The sequence below is a fragment of the Phocoena sinus genome, chromosome 14 (genome assembly GCF_008692025.1).
Source record: "Phocoena sinus isolate mPhoSin1 chromosome 14, mPhoSin1.pri, whole genome shotgun sequence".
NCBI lineage: Eukaryota > Metazoa > Chordata > Mammalia > Artiodactyla > Phocoenidae > Phocoena > Phocoena sinus.
Window position 1 is genome coordinate 38,209,214 of NC_045776.1, and position 18,213 is coordinate 38,227,426.

At 36.2% G+C, this 18,213-nt stretch overlaps 1 protein-coding gene across 4 annotated transcripts in view; it reads right to left on the reverse strand.

The window, feature by feature from the left end:
* Nucleotides 1-18,213, reverse strand: part of KIAA1328 (KIAA1328 ortholog) — a 375,328-nt gene that overhangs the window by 127,227 nt on the left and 229,888 nt on the right. For 3 of the 4 annotated variants that reach the window (XM_032602499.1, XM_032602502.1, XM_032602501.1), the window contains one exon: nt 11,603-11,710. The exons of the other annotated variant lie outside the window; for it this stretch is intronic. In XM_032602499.1, coding sequence (XP_032458390.1) covers nt 11,603-11,710 — 108 coding nt within the window. The remainder of the gene's footprint in view (nt 1-11,602; nt 11,711-18,213) is intronic. 4 annotated transcript variants of the gene reach the window in all.

Consider the following 18,213-nt stretch of genomic DNA (forward strand, 5'->3'; position numbering starts at 1 on the left):
AGTGATCCCCACCCACGTTAGTCAGACATGTTGTTAAAGAATTTTGAGAGAGACAAATGTTCTCTTTTTGCATGAGCAATTCTTTAGGCCAAAAGGTTATCTATGAGTTACAAAGAGCAAAGAAATGAAGAGAAGTTAGAAGGTAGGAGAAGATAATCAGAAGGGGAGTTGCTATGCCAAAAATAATTGTAAAATGATATTGTCAAATTGACCACCGAAGTGGCTCTAGCAATTTGCATTCCTACCAGCAGTGTATCAAAGGACCTGTTTCCCCACAGCCTTGTTAACACTTGATATTATTAAACTTTTCAGTTTTACCCATTTATTGATTTAAAATCAGCTTAAATTCATCTTAAAATCTTACTTTTGCTGTTTTTAATTTCCATTTTTCCAAGATTAGTTGTGAGAAGATTTTATATATGTATTGGCTATTTGAGGTTTACTTTTCTGAGAGTTGCCTATTTGGGGTAGTTTATCTTATCAGATAAATCAGAAATTCGGGGGAATTTCTACATTATAGATGTAATACTTCTTATTCATCATCTTTTTTTTTTTTTTTTTTTTTTGTGGTACGCGGGCTTCTCACTGCTGTGGCCTCTCCTGTTGCGGAGCACAGGCTCCGGACGCACAGGCCCAGCGGCCATGGCTCACGGGCCCAGCTGCTCTGCGGCATGTGGGATCTTCCTGGACTGGGGCACGAACACGTGTCCCCTGCATCGGCAGGCGGACTCTCAACCACTGCGCCACCAGGGAAGCCCTTATTCATCATCTTTTGATGACTTCTTCCTATACCTTCTTTTGAGGCTATTCCAAGCATCCTCCTACCAGATGCTATCCTTACTGTCACCATTTTTAGTAGATGATCTCCCTTCTTACTTTACTGACAAGATGGGGATCTTACAAAAAACCCATTCCACAAATATTTTATAGGCACCTACTATATGCTGAAGATACAATCTGCATAACATGTATAAGATATATCAACTGTAACACATATTGTGATCTATGCACTCATGAAGCTGAAAGTTGGGTGTTGGTGTGCGGGACTTCAGAGTACTGAAACAGGGAGCAATGGGAGACACGCTTTTTACATAGGGTGATCAGGAAAACACCCTCTCAGGAGATGATATTTAAGCTCTCATCTAAATAGGTTAATAGAAGGAAGAAGAGGGTTAAGAGTGCTAAAGGCAGCTATACATATGATGCAGCATGCACTAGAAACTGAAAGAAGACCAAGGCCAATGGTTGGAACATAGGATGCAAGGAAGAAAGTGCAAAGTCAAGATAGTAGAGCATAAAGTGCCCTAAAGGCCATGGTAGGAAGTTTGAATTTTAAATAAAACGGGTGTAGGGATGACTACGTGTTTAAGACACAGAGTGGTATGAGATGAGAAAAGTAGAAGCCAGATCATGTAGAACACTCTAAGCCAGCCAAGGAGTTCAGATTTTATTCTTTGTGCACTGAGGGCTTTGAAGAGTTTAAGGCAAGAAAGTAGATTGATATTTTTGAATGATTTTTCCAGCTGCTGTGGAAAATGGATTGTAGGGGTGGTAAGAACAGAAATAAATAAAGTGGACTACTTAGGAAACCTCTGCAGAAGTCCAGGCTTGGACTGTGGTGGGAGGAGTGCATATATTTTGGAGGTAGAACAGAAACAAAAGAATGTGCTTATAGATTGTTTGGAGGGGAGAAGGAAGGAAGGAGAGAAATCAAGAACATTTTTTGACTTGAGCAACTAATATTAATTCTTGAGATGGCGAAGTCTGGGATGGGGTGAATGTGGAGTGGGTGGTGGAAAAAGGCCACAAGATTTGTTTTAGCTTTGTGATCTGTGAGATGTCTATCTGTGAGACAGTCTAGTGGAAGTTGTGTGGACAAGATCTGTGGGTTTAATGCCTTGAGGAAAGGTCAGGCCTGTAGAGATAAATTTGGGAATTATTAGCATATGGATGATATTTAAAGTCAAGGGCCTACATAGGGAGAGTGTGTAGAAAGAAGAAAGAAGGTATGGGTCCAGGTACAAGCAGAGAAAGAGAAGCCAGCACAAATAATTGAGAAATTGACAAGTGATTTGAATTGATCCCCCTACCTTTTCTAGGACTACACTCCATTAATTATGGAATTTCTGTAATCTCTTCCTTAATTAGCCACTTCCCCAAGATTATAAAAACGTTTAGGTCATTCCTATTCTTAAAATTATACTCCCTCCACCAAATTTCTTTCCAAAGTACCATTTCTGCCTTTTCTCCTTTGTTTCCATGACACTGCCCCAGGCTGTTTCTTTCTCAACTTTTCACATTGTCATTTTTCTTCTTTCAGATTCCCACATGTAGGCATTTTCTAAGGTTCTGTTTACATTTCTCTATAAACTTTTTCCCAGAAATTAGCATCTTTTCTCACAGGTGCAACATCAATGCAGATGACTCCCAAATTTAAATCTTTAAATTCAATTTCTTTTAGGAAATTTAGATCCAAATTTCTACTTACATCCTCCCCCACTCCTGCCCTTCCTCCTCCCCCTCCTCCCCCAGGCAAAGATAGCTTTGCTGGAAACCTGTTTAATAATCATGAACTGTTAGAGATGGAAGAAACTCTTAGTAAAATCCAGTTTAACTCTCATTTACAAGGCAAGAAGATTGAGGCACACAGCAATATTTTTAAAGCCACACGGCTAATTATTAGAAAGACTAAAACCTGGAATTCTTGATTCTTATTCCAATGGTCTTTAAATCAACTTAATCTTCTTCATCACAAAATCAGTTCTTTTTTCTTAGTTTTTTATTATTCCAGTCACACAGGTCCATAATCTTTGGCCTGAGAATTAAACCCTTTCATAATCTAATCTAATTTACTAATGTAATCTTTGGATTCATTTTCCCTAACTCTTCTGGTCATACTAAAGCATACTTACTGCTGTGCCTCATTGTGTGATTTTCTTCCTTTACTCAGACTGTTTCCATGTCTTCTCCCATCAGAAACACACACACACACCTCTCTATATATCCCATAGCCTATCAAAATTCTACCCTATATTTTAGGATTTATCTTAAATATTACCTCTTAGAAAAACCTTTTTCTTAATTTCTTTGTATTTCTTTCATAGCTCTTCTATTCTTTATAGATGATAAATATTTGTATATTTGCCTTACTCTACTGTTAGGGGCTTCTTACATTTCCTACAGTACTTAGCAAGCCAGATTTTTAAAAATAATAGGTGTTTAATAAACTTTTTGGGGCTTCCCTGGTGGCGCAGTGGTTGAGAGTCCGCCTGCCGATGCAGGGGACACGGGTTCGTGCCCCGGTCCGGGAAGATCCCACATGCCACGGAGCGGCTGGGTCCGTGAACTATGGCCGCTGGGCCTGCGCGTCCGGAGCCTGTGCTCCGCAACGGGAGAGGCCACAACAGTGAGAGGCCCACGTATCGCAAAAAAAAAAAAAAAAAAAAAAAAAAAAAAAAAATAAACTTTTTGTTGAATTGCTCATTATTATATGAAAATACAAAAATGGTCATATTTTTAGAAATCTGCAGATTTACAAAACTAATGTTAGTTTATAAGGGTCATCTCTGCATAGCTGACGAACAAACATCAAGCAAACTAAAAAACAAACCAGAGAACCTATGAGCAATCAGAATTGCTCGTGACTTTTTAAGTCTTTACCATCTTTCATGTGACAGTTACCTTCCAATGGTTTGGCTCAGCTGTGCTCTACTATTTGCTCATATTTGTCATTCAGGCCTCACATATTATTGATTCCCATTCTATAGCATTAATGCAGGAAAGCAGCAATGTGAGCTCCCTTGACTGTGATTCTTCCCACAGATAATAGAAAATAAGTTGCAATTAGATTTTGGTAATTGTATATAATTAACTCAAAATGAGCTGTTAATTATAAAAAATATGTTTTTCACTTCCTCATTATCTCATTTATTTTAGTTCCAAATTCTTAATGCCTCACTTGAGTGATTTAATATTTTAAATACACAGAGCATTTTTAATACTGAGATAATTTAAATTTCCAAATAAAGAAAATTCAGCTTAAAATTAAATTTTTATCTAGGGAGTTCTACTGCCAAAATCAAAGAGCCTGCAAGGTAGAAAAAAGGTCATTTCCCATAACAATGCTTGATTACATTTTTTAAAGTCAGCAGACATTTTCATTTAAATAATTCTACAAAGCCTGCTCAAGGCTGTACACTATTCTCCCTGGACTCATCTCTACCTCTTTCTTGGGTTTGGCTATCATTTCCATAGCCAAATGAATCAAGAAGACAAATGAACTCATTGTCTCTACTTCTTTTAATCTCACATTAGATTAAATAATTTAAGGGCTGCAGAGTGACAATTCTTGGCTTCCCAATGACCGTCAGACTTCAGAAACAGTTGCCAGAGTTTCTTCAAACCCTTATACTACATATTAAAATTTTAAAAGATCTATGATCTTATCGAAGACATATTAGGGAAGACTTTTTTTGGAAGCAGTGCATAGTCTTACCTTATTTTTGTCATAATTATTTGAATGTAGGACATGCATGCCCAGATGCACTACAGTTTAAAGCATGTCCATCTCTTAGATTGGAGCACTAGTTTCTAAAGCATTTAATACACCTACCTGACTAACAGTGATGAAAACTTGCATAAATTGCAAGTGTGAGTATGAATTGCTATAACCTTTTGGAAAAGAAAGTTAGCATGGATTATTATAATTGTAAATTATATAAAATAGCCTAACATAAAAATAGCCTTTGACCTAGCAATTTCATTTTTGGAAATTTATCCTAAAAAAGTAAAAGTACCAGAACACAAGAATGTAAGTACAGTCATGCTTATTAAAGCATTCTGTGCAGTGGTAAAGAACTTGAAACAATATCAGTGTCTGACAATACAAGTGCTGAATAACGTACAGTGTATATTATTTCATGTTTCTATAGAAACCAGGAATGATTATCCATTTATAGGAAATAAGTTAGAATTTGTATTAACTTTGTATTGCCAGTATAACAAACTACCACAAATTTAGTGACTTAAACAACACAAATTTATTATCCTATAGTTCTGTAGGTCAGAAGTCTGACACAGATCTCACTGGGTGAACATTGAGGTGTCGGCGGGTTCTATGTTCCTTTCTGGAGGCTGTAGGGGAGGATCTGTTTTCCTTGCTCATTCAGGCTGTTGGCAGAATTCTGTTCCTTGCACTCTGAGGACTGAGATTCCCACTTCCTTGCAGGCCAGCAGATGAGAACTGTTCCAAACTTCTAGAAGCTACTTATATCCCTTGGCTGGTCATACATCCTTCCTCCATCTTCAGAGCCAGCAAAGGCAGGTTGACACATTCTCTGCTTCATATCTCTCCTCCTCCTTTGTCTTATCTCTCTGACACAGCAAGGGAAGGTTCTTCATTTTTCAGAACTCATGTGATTAGACGGAGCCAATACAGATAACCCAGGATAATCTCCCTCTCTCAAGGTATGTTCCCTTGATCATAACTGCAAAGTCCCTTAGCCACATAAGGTAACATATTCAGAAATTCCAGGGATTAGAACACCGATGTCTCGGAGGAACAATTATTCTGCTTACTACAGTTCTACATCTAAGAACCTGACAAATGACCATTAAAGCACCATTAAGTGGAATAAAAAAAGATTAACAAGTAATGTGTTCAGTTTGATCTCAAATGTATATAGATGTTTATATACATGTAAGCATAAAAAAAGTATAGAAAGATAAACACACCCCAAAACGCACTACCAGACATGGACCTGCCCACCAGAAAGACAAGATCCAGCCTCATTCACCAGAACACAGGCACTAGTCCCCTCACCAGGAAGCCTACAGAACCCACTGAACCAACCTTTGCCACTGGGGACAGACACCAAAAACAAGGGGAACTATGAACCTGCAGCCTGCAAAAAGGAGACCCCAAACACAGTAAGATAAGCAAAATGAGAAGACAGAAAAACACACAGCAGATGAAGGAACAAGATAAAAACCCACCAGACCTAACAAATGAAGAGGAAATAGGCAGTCTACCTGAAAAAGAATTCAGAATAATGATAGTAAAGATGATTCAAAATCTTGGAAATAGAATAGAGAAAATGCAAGAAACATTTAACATGGACCTAGAAGAACTAAAGGTGAAACAAGCAATGATGAACAACACAATAAATGAAATTAGAAGGGATCAATAGCAGAATAACTGAGGCAGAAGAACGGATAAGTGACCTGGAAGATAAAATAGGGGAAATAACTACTGCAGAGCAGAATAAAGAAAAAAGAATGAAAAGAACTGAGGACAGTCTCAGAGACCTCTGGGACAACATTAAACGTACCAACATTCGAATTATAGGGGTCCCAGAAGAGGAAGAGAAAAAGATAGGGACTGAGAAAATATTTGAAGAGATTATAGTTGAAAACTTCCCTAATATGGAAAAGAAAATAGTTAATCAAGTCCACGAAGCACAGAGAGTCCCATACAGGATAAATCCTAGGAGAAACATGCCAAGACACATATTAAGCAAACTGTACAAAGAAAACATATTAAAAGCAGCAAGGGAAAAACAACAAATAACACACAAGGGAATCCCTATAAGGTTAACAGCTGATCTTTCAGCAGAAACTCTGCAAGTCAGAAGGGACTGGCAGGACATATTTAAAGTGATGAAGGAGAAAAACCTACAACCAAGATTACTCTACCCAGCAAGGATCTCATTCAGATTTGATGGAGAAATTAAAACGTTTACAGACAAGCAAAAGCTGAGAGATTTCAGCACCACCAAAACAGCTTTACAACAAATGCTAAAGGATCTTCTCTAGGCAAGAAACACAAGAGAAGGAAAAGACCTACAATAACAAACCGAAAACAATTAAGAAAATGGGAAGAGGAACATACAAATCGATAATTACCTTAAATGTAAATGGATTAAATGCGCCCACCAAAAGACACAGACTGGCTGAATGGACACAAAAACAAGACCCATATATATGCTGTCTACAAGAGACCCACTTCAGACCTAGAGACACATACAGACTGAAAGTGAGGGGATGGAAACAGATATTCCATGCAAATGGAAAACAAAAGAAACCTGGAGTAGCAATTCTCATATCAGACAAAATAGAATTTAAAATAAAGACTATTACAAGACATAAAGAAGGACACTACATAATGATCAAGGCATCGATCCAAGAAGAAGATATAACAATTGTAAATATTTATGCAATCAACATAGGAGCACCTCAGTACATAAGGCAAATACTAACAGCCATAAAAGGGGAAATTGACAGTAACACATTCATAGTAGGGGACTTTAACACCCCATTTTCACCAATGGACAAATCATCTGAAATGAAAATAAATAAGGAAACACAAGCTTTAAATGATACATTAAACAAGATGGACTTAATTGATATTTATAGGACACTCCATCCAAAAACAACAGAATACACATTTTTCTCAAGTACTCATGGAACACTGTCCAGGATACATCATATCTTGGGTCACAAATCAAGCCTTGGTAAATTTAAGAAAACTGAAACGGTATCAAGTATCTTCTCAGACCACAATGCTATGAGACTAGATATCAATTACAGGAAAAGATCTGTAAAAAATACAAACACATGGAGGCTAAACAATACACTACTTAACAATGAGATGAGCACTGAAGAAATCAAAGAGGAAATCAAAAGATACCTAGAAACAAATGACAATGGAGACACAACGACCCAAAACCTATGGGATGCAGCAAAAGCAGTTCTAAGGGGGAAGTTTATAGCAATACAATCCTACCTTAAGAAACAGGAAACATCTCGAATAAACAACCTAACCTTGCCCCTAAAGCAATTAAGAGAAAGAAGAACAAAAAAACCACAAAGTTAGCAGAAGGAAAGAAATCATAAAAATCAGATCAGAAATAAATGAAAAAGCAATGAAGGAAACGATAGCAAAGATCAATAAAACTAAAAGCTGGTTCTTTGAGAAGGTAAACAAAATTGATAAACCATTAGCCAGACTCATCAAGAACAAAAGGGAGAAGAGTCAAATCAATAGAATTAGAAATGAAAAAGGAGAAGTAACAACTGACCCTGCAGAAATACCAAAGATCATGAGAGATTACTACAAGCAACTCTATGCCAATAAAATGGACAACCTGGAAGAAATGGACAAATTCTTAGAAATGCACAACCTGCCAAGGCTGAATCAGGAAGAAATAGAAAATATGAACAGACCAATCACAAGCACTGAAATTGAAACTATGATTAAAAATCTTCCAACAAACAAGAGCCCAGGACCAGATGGCTTCAAGGAGAATTCTATGAAACATTTATAGAAGAGCTAAGACCTGTCCTTCTCAGACTCTTCCAAAATATAGCAGAGGGAGGAACACTCCCAAACTCATTCTACGAGGCCACCATCACCCTGATACCAAAACCAGACAAGGATGTCACAAAGAAAGAAAACTACAGGGCAAAATCACTGATGAACATAGATGCAAAAATACTCAACAAAATGCTAGCAAACAGAATCCAACAGCACATTAAGAGGATCATACACCATGATCAAGTGGGGTTTATTCCAGGAATGCAAGGATTCTTCAATATACGCAAATCAATCAATGTGATAGACCATATTAACAAATTGAAGGAGACAAACCACATGGTCATCTCAATAGATGCAGAGAAAGCTTTTGACAAAATTCAACACCCATTTATGATAAAAACCCTCCAGAAAGTAGGCATAGAGGGAACTTTACTCAACATAATAAAGGCCATATATGACAAATCCACAGCCAACATTCTCCTCAATGGTGAAAAACTGAAAGCATTTCCACTAAGATCAGGAATAAGACAAGGTTGCCCACTCTCACCACTCTTATTCAACATAGCTTTGGAAGTTTTAGCCACAGCAATCAGAGAAGAAAAGGAAATAAAAGGAATTCAAATTAGAAAAGAAGAAGTAAAGCTGTCACTGTTTGCAGATGACATGATACTATACACAGAGAATCCTAAAGATGTTACCAGAAAACTACTAGAGCTAATCAATGAAATTGGTAAAGTAGCAGGATACAAAATTAATGCACAGAAATCTCTGGCATTCCTATATACTAATGATGAAAAATCTGAAAGTGAAATCAAGAAAACACTTCCATTTACCACTGCAACAAAATGAATAAAATATCTAGGAATAAACCTACGTAAGGAGACAAAAGACTTGTATGCAGAAAATTATAAGACACTGATGAAAGAAATTAAAGATGATACAAATAGATGAAGAGATATACCATGTTCTTGGATGGAAGAATCAACAGTGTGGAAATGACTCTACTACCCAAAGCAATCTACAGATTCAATGCAATCCCTATCAAACTACCACTGGCATTTTTCACAGAACTAGAACAAAAAATTTCACAATTTGTATGGAAACACAGAACACCCCAAATAGCCAAAGCAAGCTTGAGAACGAAAAACAGAGCTGGAGGAATCAGGCTCCCTGACTTCTGACTATACTACAAAGCTACAGTAATCAAGACAGTATGGGACTGGCACAAAAACAGAAAGATAGATCAATGGAACAGGATAGAAAGCCCAGAGATAAACTCAGGCACATATGGTCACCTTATCTTTGATAAAGGAGGCAGGCATGTACAGTGGAGGAAGGACAGCCTCTTCAATAAGTGGTGATGGGAAAACTGGACAGGTACATGTAAAAGTATGAGATTAGAACCCCTAACACCACACACAAAAATAAGCTCAAAATGGATTAAAGACCTAAATGTAAGGTCAGAAACTATCAAACTCTTAGAGGAAAACATAGGCAGAACACTCTATGACATAAATCACAGCAAGATCCTTTTTGACCCACCTCCTAGAGAAATGGAAATAAAAACAAAAATAAACAAATGGGACCTAGTGAAACTTCAAAGCTTTTGCACAGCAAAGGAAACCATAAACAAGACAAAAAGACAACCCTCAGAATGGGAGAAAGTATTTGCAAATGAAGCAACTGACAAGGGATTAATCTCCAAAATTTACAAGTAGCTCATGCAGCTCAATAACAAAAAAACAAACAACCCCATCCAAAAATGGGCAGAAGACCTAAACAGACATTTCTCCAAAGAAGATATACAGATTGCCAACAAACACATGGAAGAATACTCAACATCATTAATCATTAAAGAAATGCAAATGAAAAGTACAATGAGATATCATCTCACACCGGTCAGAATGGTCATCATCAAAAAATCCATAGACAATAAATGCTGGAGAGGGTGTGGAAAAAAGGGAACACTCTTGCACTGCTGTGGAAATGTGAATCGGTAATGGAAATTGGTAATGGAAATGGAAAACTGTATGGAGGTTCCTTAAAAAACTACAAATAGAACTACCATATGACCCAGCACTCCCATCACTGGGCATATACCCTGAGAACACCATAATTCAAAAAGAGTCATGTACGAAAATGTTCATTGCAGTTCTATTTACAATAGCCAGGAGATGGAAGCATCCTATGTGTCCATTATTGGATGAATGGATAAAGAAGATGTGGCACATATATACAATGGAATATTACTCAGTGATAAAAAGAAACAAAAATGAGTTATTTGTAGTGAGGTGAATGGACTTAGTGTCTGTCATACAGAATGAAGTAAGTCAGAAAGATAAAGACAAATACCGTATGCTAACACATATATGTGGAATCTAAGAAAAAAAAAATGTCATGAAGAACCTAAGGGAAAGACGGGAATAAAGACACAGATCTACTATAGAATGGCCTTGAGGATATGGCGAGGGGGGAAGGGTAAGCTGTGACAAAGTGAGACAGTTGCATGGACATATATACGTTACCAAACTTAAAACAGATAGCTAGTGGGAAGCAGCCGCATGGCACAGGGAGATCAGCTTGGTGCTTTGTGACTACCTAGAAGGGTGGGATAGGGAGGGCGGGAGGGAGGGAGATGCAAGAGGGAAGAGATATGGGAACACATGTATATGTATAACTGATTCAGTTTTTTATAAAGCAGAAACTAACACACTATTGTAAAGCAATTATACTCCAATAAAGATGTAAAAAAAAAAAGAATCTTAAAAGGATTTATAAGTACTTTAAGCTAGTAATTCTGCATACATTAAAAATGTATGTACAGAAATGTTCCTCAAAGCATAATTTATTGTATAATAGTAAAACCTTATATTATCCAATAATAGGCTTACTGATAAATATTGAGTAATATTCATCACATGATAGATATTTGTTAAATGAATTAATATCATGTTTTCATAAAAAAGGACATCAGAAACTGGGATACACAAAAAAAAGCAAAAAATAAAATTCTGTATATGCATAATCCCTATTATGATATAGAAATTATTATTATGAAAGAGAGAGGGGAAAAGGCCTCATAGGATTGTCTCTGAATGGTAGGATTATGAATGATTTTTATTTTCTTCTTTACACTTTTCTATATTTTTCAAAAATTTATAATGTGAATATATTTATTCATATATTCAGAAAACTGGATTCACCAATATGAAGCTATAAATATATACCAACCATATCCTTAATATCTGTGTGCTACATATTTTGCCTTCACCGACCACCCAAGTTTACCTTGGTCCAGAGCCACTCTCATTCATATCCAGCCTCAGCTCTCCGGGTTTAGTAATGTCTTTATTAGCAACCAGTTCTCTTGACTTAAATACAGCTTGAGTTCTTAACCTGTAAAAATAAATTTAGACATAGAAATAGAAATAGAACAAACAATACTAAAATTAGTATGGAACCACAAAAGACCCTGAATAGCTAAATCTTGAGAAAGAAGACCAAAGTTGGAAGCATTACATTCTCTGATTTCCAACTATATTACAAAGCTATAGTCAAAACTGTACTGGCATACAATTCAATACTAAAACACCAAATAAACAGGTTAAAAAAATGGGCAGAGGATCTGAATAGACATTTGTTCAAAGAAGACATACAGATGGCCAACAGGGACATGAAAAGATGCTTAACATCACTTACCATCAGGGAAATGAAAATCAAAACCATAATGAGATATCACCTCACACCTGTCAGAATGGCCATTATCAAGAAGACAGCAAATAACAAGTGTTGACAAGGATGTGAAGAAAAGGGAATTCTCGTGCACTGTTGGCAGGAATGTAAATTGGTGTAGCCGCTATGGAAAACAGTATGGAGATTCCTCAATAAATTAAAAATAGAACTATTATATGATGTAGCAATTCCACTCCTGGGTATTTATCTGAAGAAAACAAAAATGCTAATGATTCAACAGAAAAGATACATGCGTCCCTGTGTTCACTGCAGCATTATTTACAATAGCCAAGATATGGAAGCAACCTTAGTGTCCATCAACAGATGAATGGATAAAGAAGATGTGGTATATGTATATAATGGAGTATTACACAGCCATACAAAAGGATAAAATCTTGCCATGTGCAACAACATGGATGGACTTGGAGGGTATTTTCTAAGTGAAATAAGTCAGACAGAGATAGATAAATACTGTATGATTTCACTAATATGTGGACTCTAAAAAACAAAACAAATGAACAAACATAATGAAACAGAAACAGAGTCATAAATATAGAGAACAAATAGGTGGTTGCTAGAGGGGAGAGGGGTCAGGGTAGGTGAGAAATAGGTGAGGGAGATTAAGAGGTACAGTACAAATTTCCAGTTGCAAAATAAATGAGACATGGCTATGAAACGTACAGTATGGGGACTATAGTCAATAATTATGTAATATCTTTGTGTGATGACATATGACAACTAGACTTATTGTGGTGATCATTTTGAAATGTATAGATATATCAAGTCACTATCTTTTTTTTTTTTTTTTTTTTGCAGTACGTGGGCCTCTCACTGTTGTGGCCTCTTCCGTTGCGGAACACAGGCTCTGGACGCGCAGGCTCAGCGGCCATGGCTCACAGGCCCAGCCGCTCCACGGCATGTGGGATCTTCCCAGACTGGGGCACGAACCCGTGTCCCCTGCATCGGCAGGCGGACTCTCAACCACTGCACCACCAGGGAAGCCCAAGTCACTATCTTATATACCAGGAACTAACATAGTATTGTAGGTCAATTATACTTCAAAAACAAACAAAGAAACAAACTCATAGGAAAAAAAGGTGAGATTTGTGCTACCAGAGATGATAGGTAGGGAGAAGGGGAATTAGATAAAAGTAGTTAAAAGGTACAAACTTCCAATTATAAGATAAACAAGTACCAGGGATGTAATAAACAACATAATAAATATAATTAACACTGCTGTATGTTATATATGAAAGTTGTTAAGAGAGTAAACCCTAATGGTTCTTATCAAAAGGAAAAAACATTTTTTTAAAAAATTTTGTATCTATATAAGATGATAGATATTCACTAAACTTATCTTGGTAGTCATTTCATGATGTATGTAAGTGAAATTATCATGCTGTACACCCTAAACTTATACAGTGCTGTATGCCAATTATAGCTTAATAAAACTAGAAGAGGGGCTTCCCTGCTGGTGCAGTGGTTAAGAATCCACCTGCCAATGCAAGGGACATGGGTTCAATTCCTAGGCCAGGAAGATCCCACATGCCACGGAGCAAGTAAGCCCGTGTACCACAATTACTGAGCCTGCGCTCTAGAGCCCGCGAACCACATCTTCTGAGCCCATGTGCCCCAACTACTGAAGCCCGCAGGCCTAGAGCCTGTGCTCCGCAACAAGAGAAGTCACCGCAATGAGAAGCCTGCGTACCACAACAAAGAGTAGCCCCAGCTCACCGCAACTAGAGAAAGCCCGTGCACAGCAACAAAGACCCAATGCAGCCAAAGATAAATAAATAAATAAATAAATAAATAATTTAAAAAAAGAAACTGGAAGTAAAAAGAGTAAATCAGAAATAAATAGAAGTGAGAAAAATACTAAATCAAAATACAAAATCAAATGAGTGAGTATACACACCCACACATACAAACTGACATATAAACAGTCACAAAGACCAATAAAACAGAATAGAAAACCTGGAAATAAACCCTTGCATATGTGGTCAAATAATCTTTAATCAGGGCACCAAGAAAACACAATTGGGAAAGGATAGTCTCTTCAATAAATGGTTTTGGGAACAATGGACAGCCCCGTGCAAAAGAATGAAATTAGACCAGTATCTTACATGTTACACGTCACATAAGAATTAACTCAAAATGGGTTAAAGACTAGAATGTAAGACCTAAAACCATGAAACTCCTAGAAGAAAACATAGGTGGTAAGCTCACTGATATAGTCTTGGTGATGATCTTTTGGAGCTGACACAAAATATAAAGGCAACAAAAACCAAAAATAAATAAGTGGGACTACATCAAACTATAAAGCCTCTGCACAGCAAAGGAAACCACCAACAAAATGAAAAGGAGACCTACCAAATGGGAGAAAATATTTGCAAATCATATATCTGATAAAGGGGTAATATCCAAAATATATAAAGAACTTACATAATTCAATAGCAAAAAACCAAACAATCCAATTAAAAAATGAGCAGAGGATGTGAATAGACATTTTCTCAAAGAAGGCATACAGATGGCTAACAGGTACATGAAAAGATGCTCAATATCACTAATCATCAGGGAAATGCAAATCAAAAGTACAATGAGGTGTCACCTCATACCTGTTAGAATGGCTATTATCAAAAAGACAAGAAACAACAATTGTTGGTCAGGATATGGAGAAATGGGAATCCCTATATATTCTTGGTGAGAATGTAAAGTGGTACAGTCATTATGGAAAACAGTGTGGAAAATCCTCAAAATTTAAAAATAGAACTACCATATGATCTAGCAATTGGGTATTTATCTTAAGGAAATGAAATTTGTATCTTAAAGAGATGTCTGCATTTCCATGTTCATTGCTGCATTAATCACAATATCCAAGATATGGAAACAACCTAAGTGTCTATTGACAGATGAATGGATAAAGAAAATGTGAGATACACACACACACACACACACACACACACACACACACACAGACACACACAGTGGAATATTATTCAGCCAGAGAAAAGAAGGAAATCCTGCCATTGCAAGAGTATGCATGAACCTAGAGGACATTACGTTCAGCGAACATACCAACATACCAAAATATGTGAGACTAACAGTGCTGAGAGGGAAATTTATGGCACTAAATGCTTCCAGTAAAAAAGAAGAAAAGTATCAAATCAATAATCTAAGCTCCCACCTTAAGACAGAAAAAAAGAAAAAGATAAATCCAAAGCAAGCAGAAATAAGGAAATAATAAAGAAATGAATGAATTAAATAAATGAGACCTGTATTATCTTGATACCAAAACCAAAGTCAGTATAAAAAAAGAAAACTACAGACCAATATCCCTCATACATATTGATGTAAATATCCTTAACAAAATATTAGTAAATAGAAATTTGTAGTATATAAAAAGTATTATACACTATGACCAAGGAGATTTATTCCAGGGATACAATGCTAGGTCAATATTAAAAGGAACTGTCAATGCAACCCACCATATTGGCAGGCTAAAAGAGAAAAATCAAACAATCACGTCAATTAACACATAAAAGGTATCTGACAAAATTCAACAGTCATTATGGAAACTTTATATCATCTACAATAAAAAAAAATCAAACTTCATCAAAATTGAAAACTTTTGCTTTGTGAAAGATCCTTTTTGAGACTGAAAAGACAGGCTACAGACCAGGAGAAAATACTTGCAATCCACCTATCTGACAAAGGACTTATATCCTTTGAATATATAAGGAACTCTCAAAACTCAACAGGAAAACAATTCAAACAATTTGGTTGGAATATGGCAAGAGATATTAAAGGGACAATTCCATCTTCCAAAAAGATGGAAGGAGGGCAAACTAGCAAATGAAGAGATATTCAATATCACTAGCCATTAGGAAAATGCAAACTAAGACGACAATGAAATATCACTACACACAGATTAGAACATGTCAAATAAAAACCTGTGACACTATCAAATGCCGGAAAGGATGTGGAGAAATGATCTTTCATACGTGACTGGTAGAAAAGTATTTTAAACTTAATGTGGTGTAAGTTAAGTATGATCTTATCATAAGATTTAGCAATCTTACTCCTAGTTTTCATTTGTAGAAACAAAAACCTTAGGCCACACTAAAACTTGTATTAGAATATATAGCAGCTCTATTTGTAGCAGAAAAAAACTGAAAACAACCAATTGTCCTTTAACAGATAAATGGTTAAACATATCATGGTATATCCATATCGTGGAATAGTACTCAGAAATCAAAAGGTACAATATATGCGACAACCTAGATGGATGTCAAGAACATTATGCTGAATGAGAAAAGCCAATATCAAAATTTCACATACTGTATAATTCCATTTATATAACACTTTCAAAATAACAAAATTATAGAAATAGACAACAGATTAGGAGTCTCCAGGGGTTAGGGATGGGGGCGCAGAGAGTGACTCTAACAGAAGAGTACAAAGGAAATCTTGGTGGTGCTGAAATAGTCCTGTAGTTTGATTGTGGTGGTGGTTACACAAATCCACACACATGATAAAATGGCATAGAAATACACATGCACACTGTACCAATGTTACTTTACTAGTTTTGATAATATATTACAGTTGTATAAAATGTAGTCATTGGGAGAAGCTGGTTTTTGCAACTTCTATCAATCTAATTATTTCAAAATAAAAAGTTTTTAAAAATCTCTATACATATGCATAAACGTTTACAATTTATATACACAAAACTTGTTCAAAATCTGTGTTTCATAGCTCTTTCATCTAAGCTGGGGTGATCAAGAGAACAATAAAGACTTTATTATCATTATGCAGCAGTATTTGAACATACAGTCCTGTTCACATGAACATGATGCCTAGTCTAAAATTACCCATTCTCCCCTGCTAGACTGTGACCTCTTTAAAGATCGCACTTGAAATTTTTTTTACCTATCCCAAGTACCTAGAACCATTCCTCACATAACATAGGCATTCGATAAATGTTTGTTGAATGAAGTTCTCAGGAGAGAATACACATTAACTGGAGTATTAGAGATTGGGGTCATAAAATTGAAGCAACATTTCAGCCTTTGGTTACAATCTTGTTACAAGAGACTTCATTTTCACTTCCTTTAAAAGCCTTCAGATTTCAACAATGAAGAATAAAACTGTCTGATCATGAAGAGAAAGAGGAAGACCACTTTTGCTTCCTAGAAGAGTCAGTATTACACTGAAGGAAAAATGTCAAGATGGAACTTTCAAAGAAATTAAAATTTAAAAAATATTAGGCAAGATCTGAAAATGAAAGAAAATTAACTCCAAGAAGTAAAAGAAAATAACACTAGTATTAAGTGTGTCTGTATAGGATCTATGTGTCTAAGGATGCGTACAAAGGGGAAATGGTATGTTTGACCAAGGAGGAAATGGCAGGGAAAGACACGCACGCGCACACACACACACACACACACACACACACACAATTCCCTATGAAAACTTGAAACTTACTTTTAAAAAAAGACATAAATGCCATATTTTCTTATGTTTAAAATACAATTGTGTCTGATTTACTACTATTTTTAAACTAAGATAACAAACTTTATGACTCTGCATGTAAAACTATGCTGAACACTACATGATATAAAACAGGACTTTAGCTTTTGAAACATTGTTCTCAGGGAAAAATTGTTAGAGGAAGAACAGTTTAAATGTAGGTAAGTATAAGAAACTGGTTATTGAACAGGCTATGCTTCATGACCAGAAAAGACTGAATTTAGAAGGTTCCCATCATTTGTTGCATGGAATGATGACAGCTAGCCACACTTCGGTCTGATTTCACATCCTGAAATCTCATGCTTTTACTTAATGGTAATATTCTCTACAATGACATCAAACAGCAAAGGATTGTGTGTAACGGTAATATTTAAAAATACTGTCTTTCGAATCCAGCAAAAATTATACTGGACTGCTGAGAAGTAGATATTCTAAGCTAACATTTTGGAAGACATTTATCTTTCAAGTCTTCCCCAAAAGACAGTGCAATTTACTTGCAAGTCATAGCTGCTGTGCATCTTGAGCAAACCAAAGTCCCGAGGAACTTCTGTTCCTACACATCTGTTATAGTAACACAGCTGTCATTTTATACTGTGTTCTCCAAGCTATAGATACTGCTGAAAGAACAGGCAGGACTC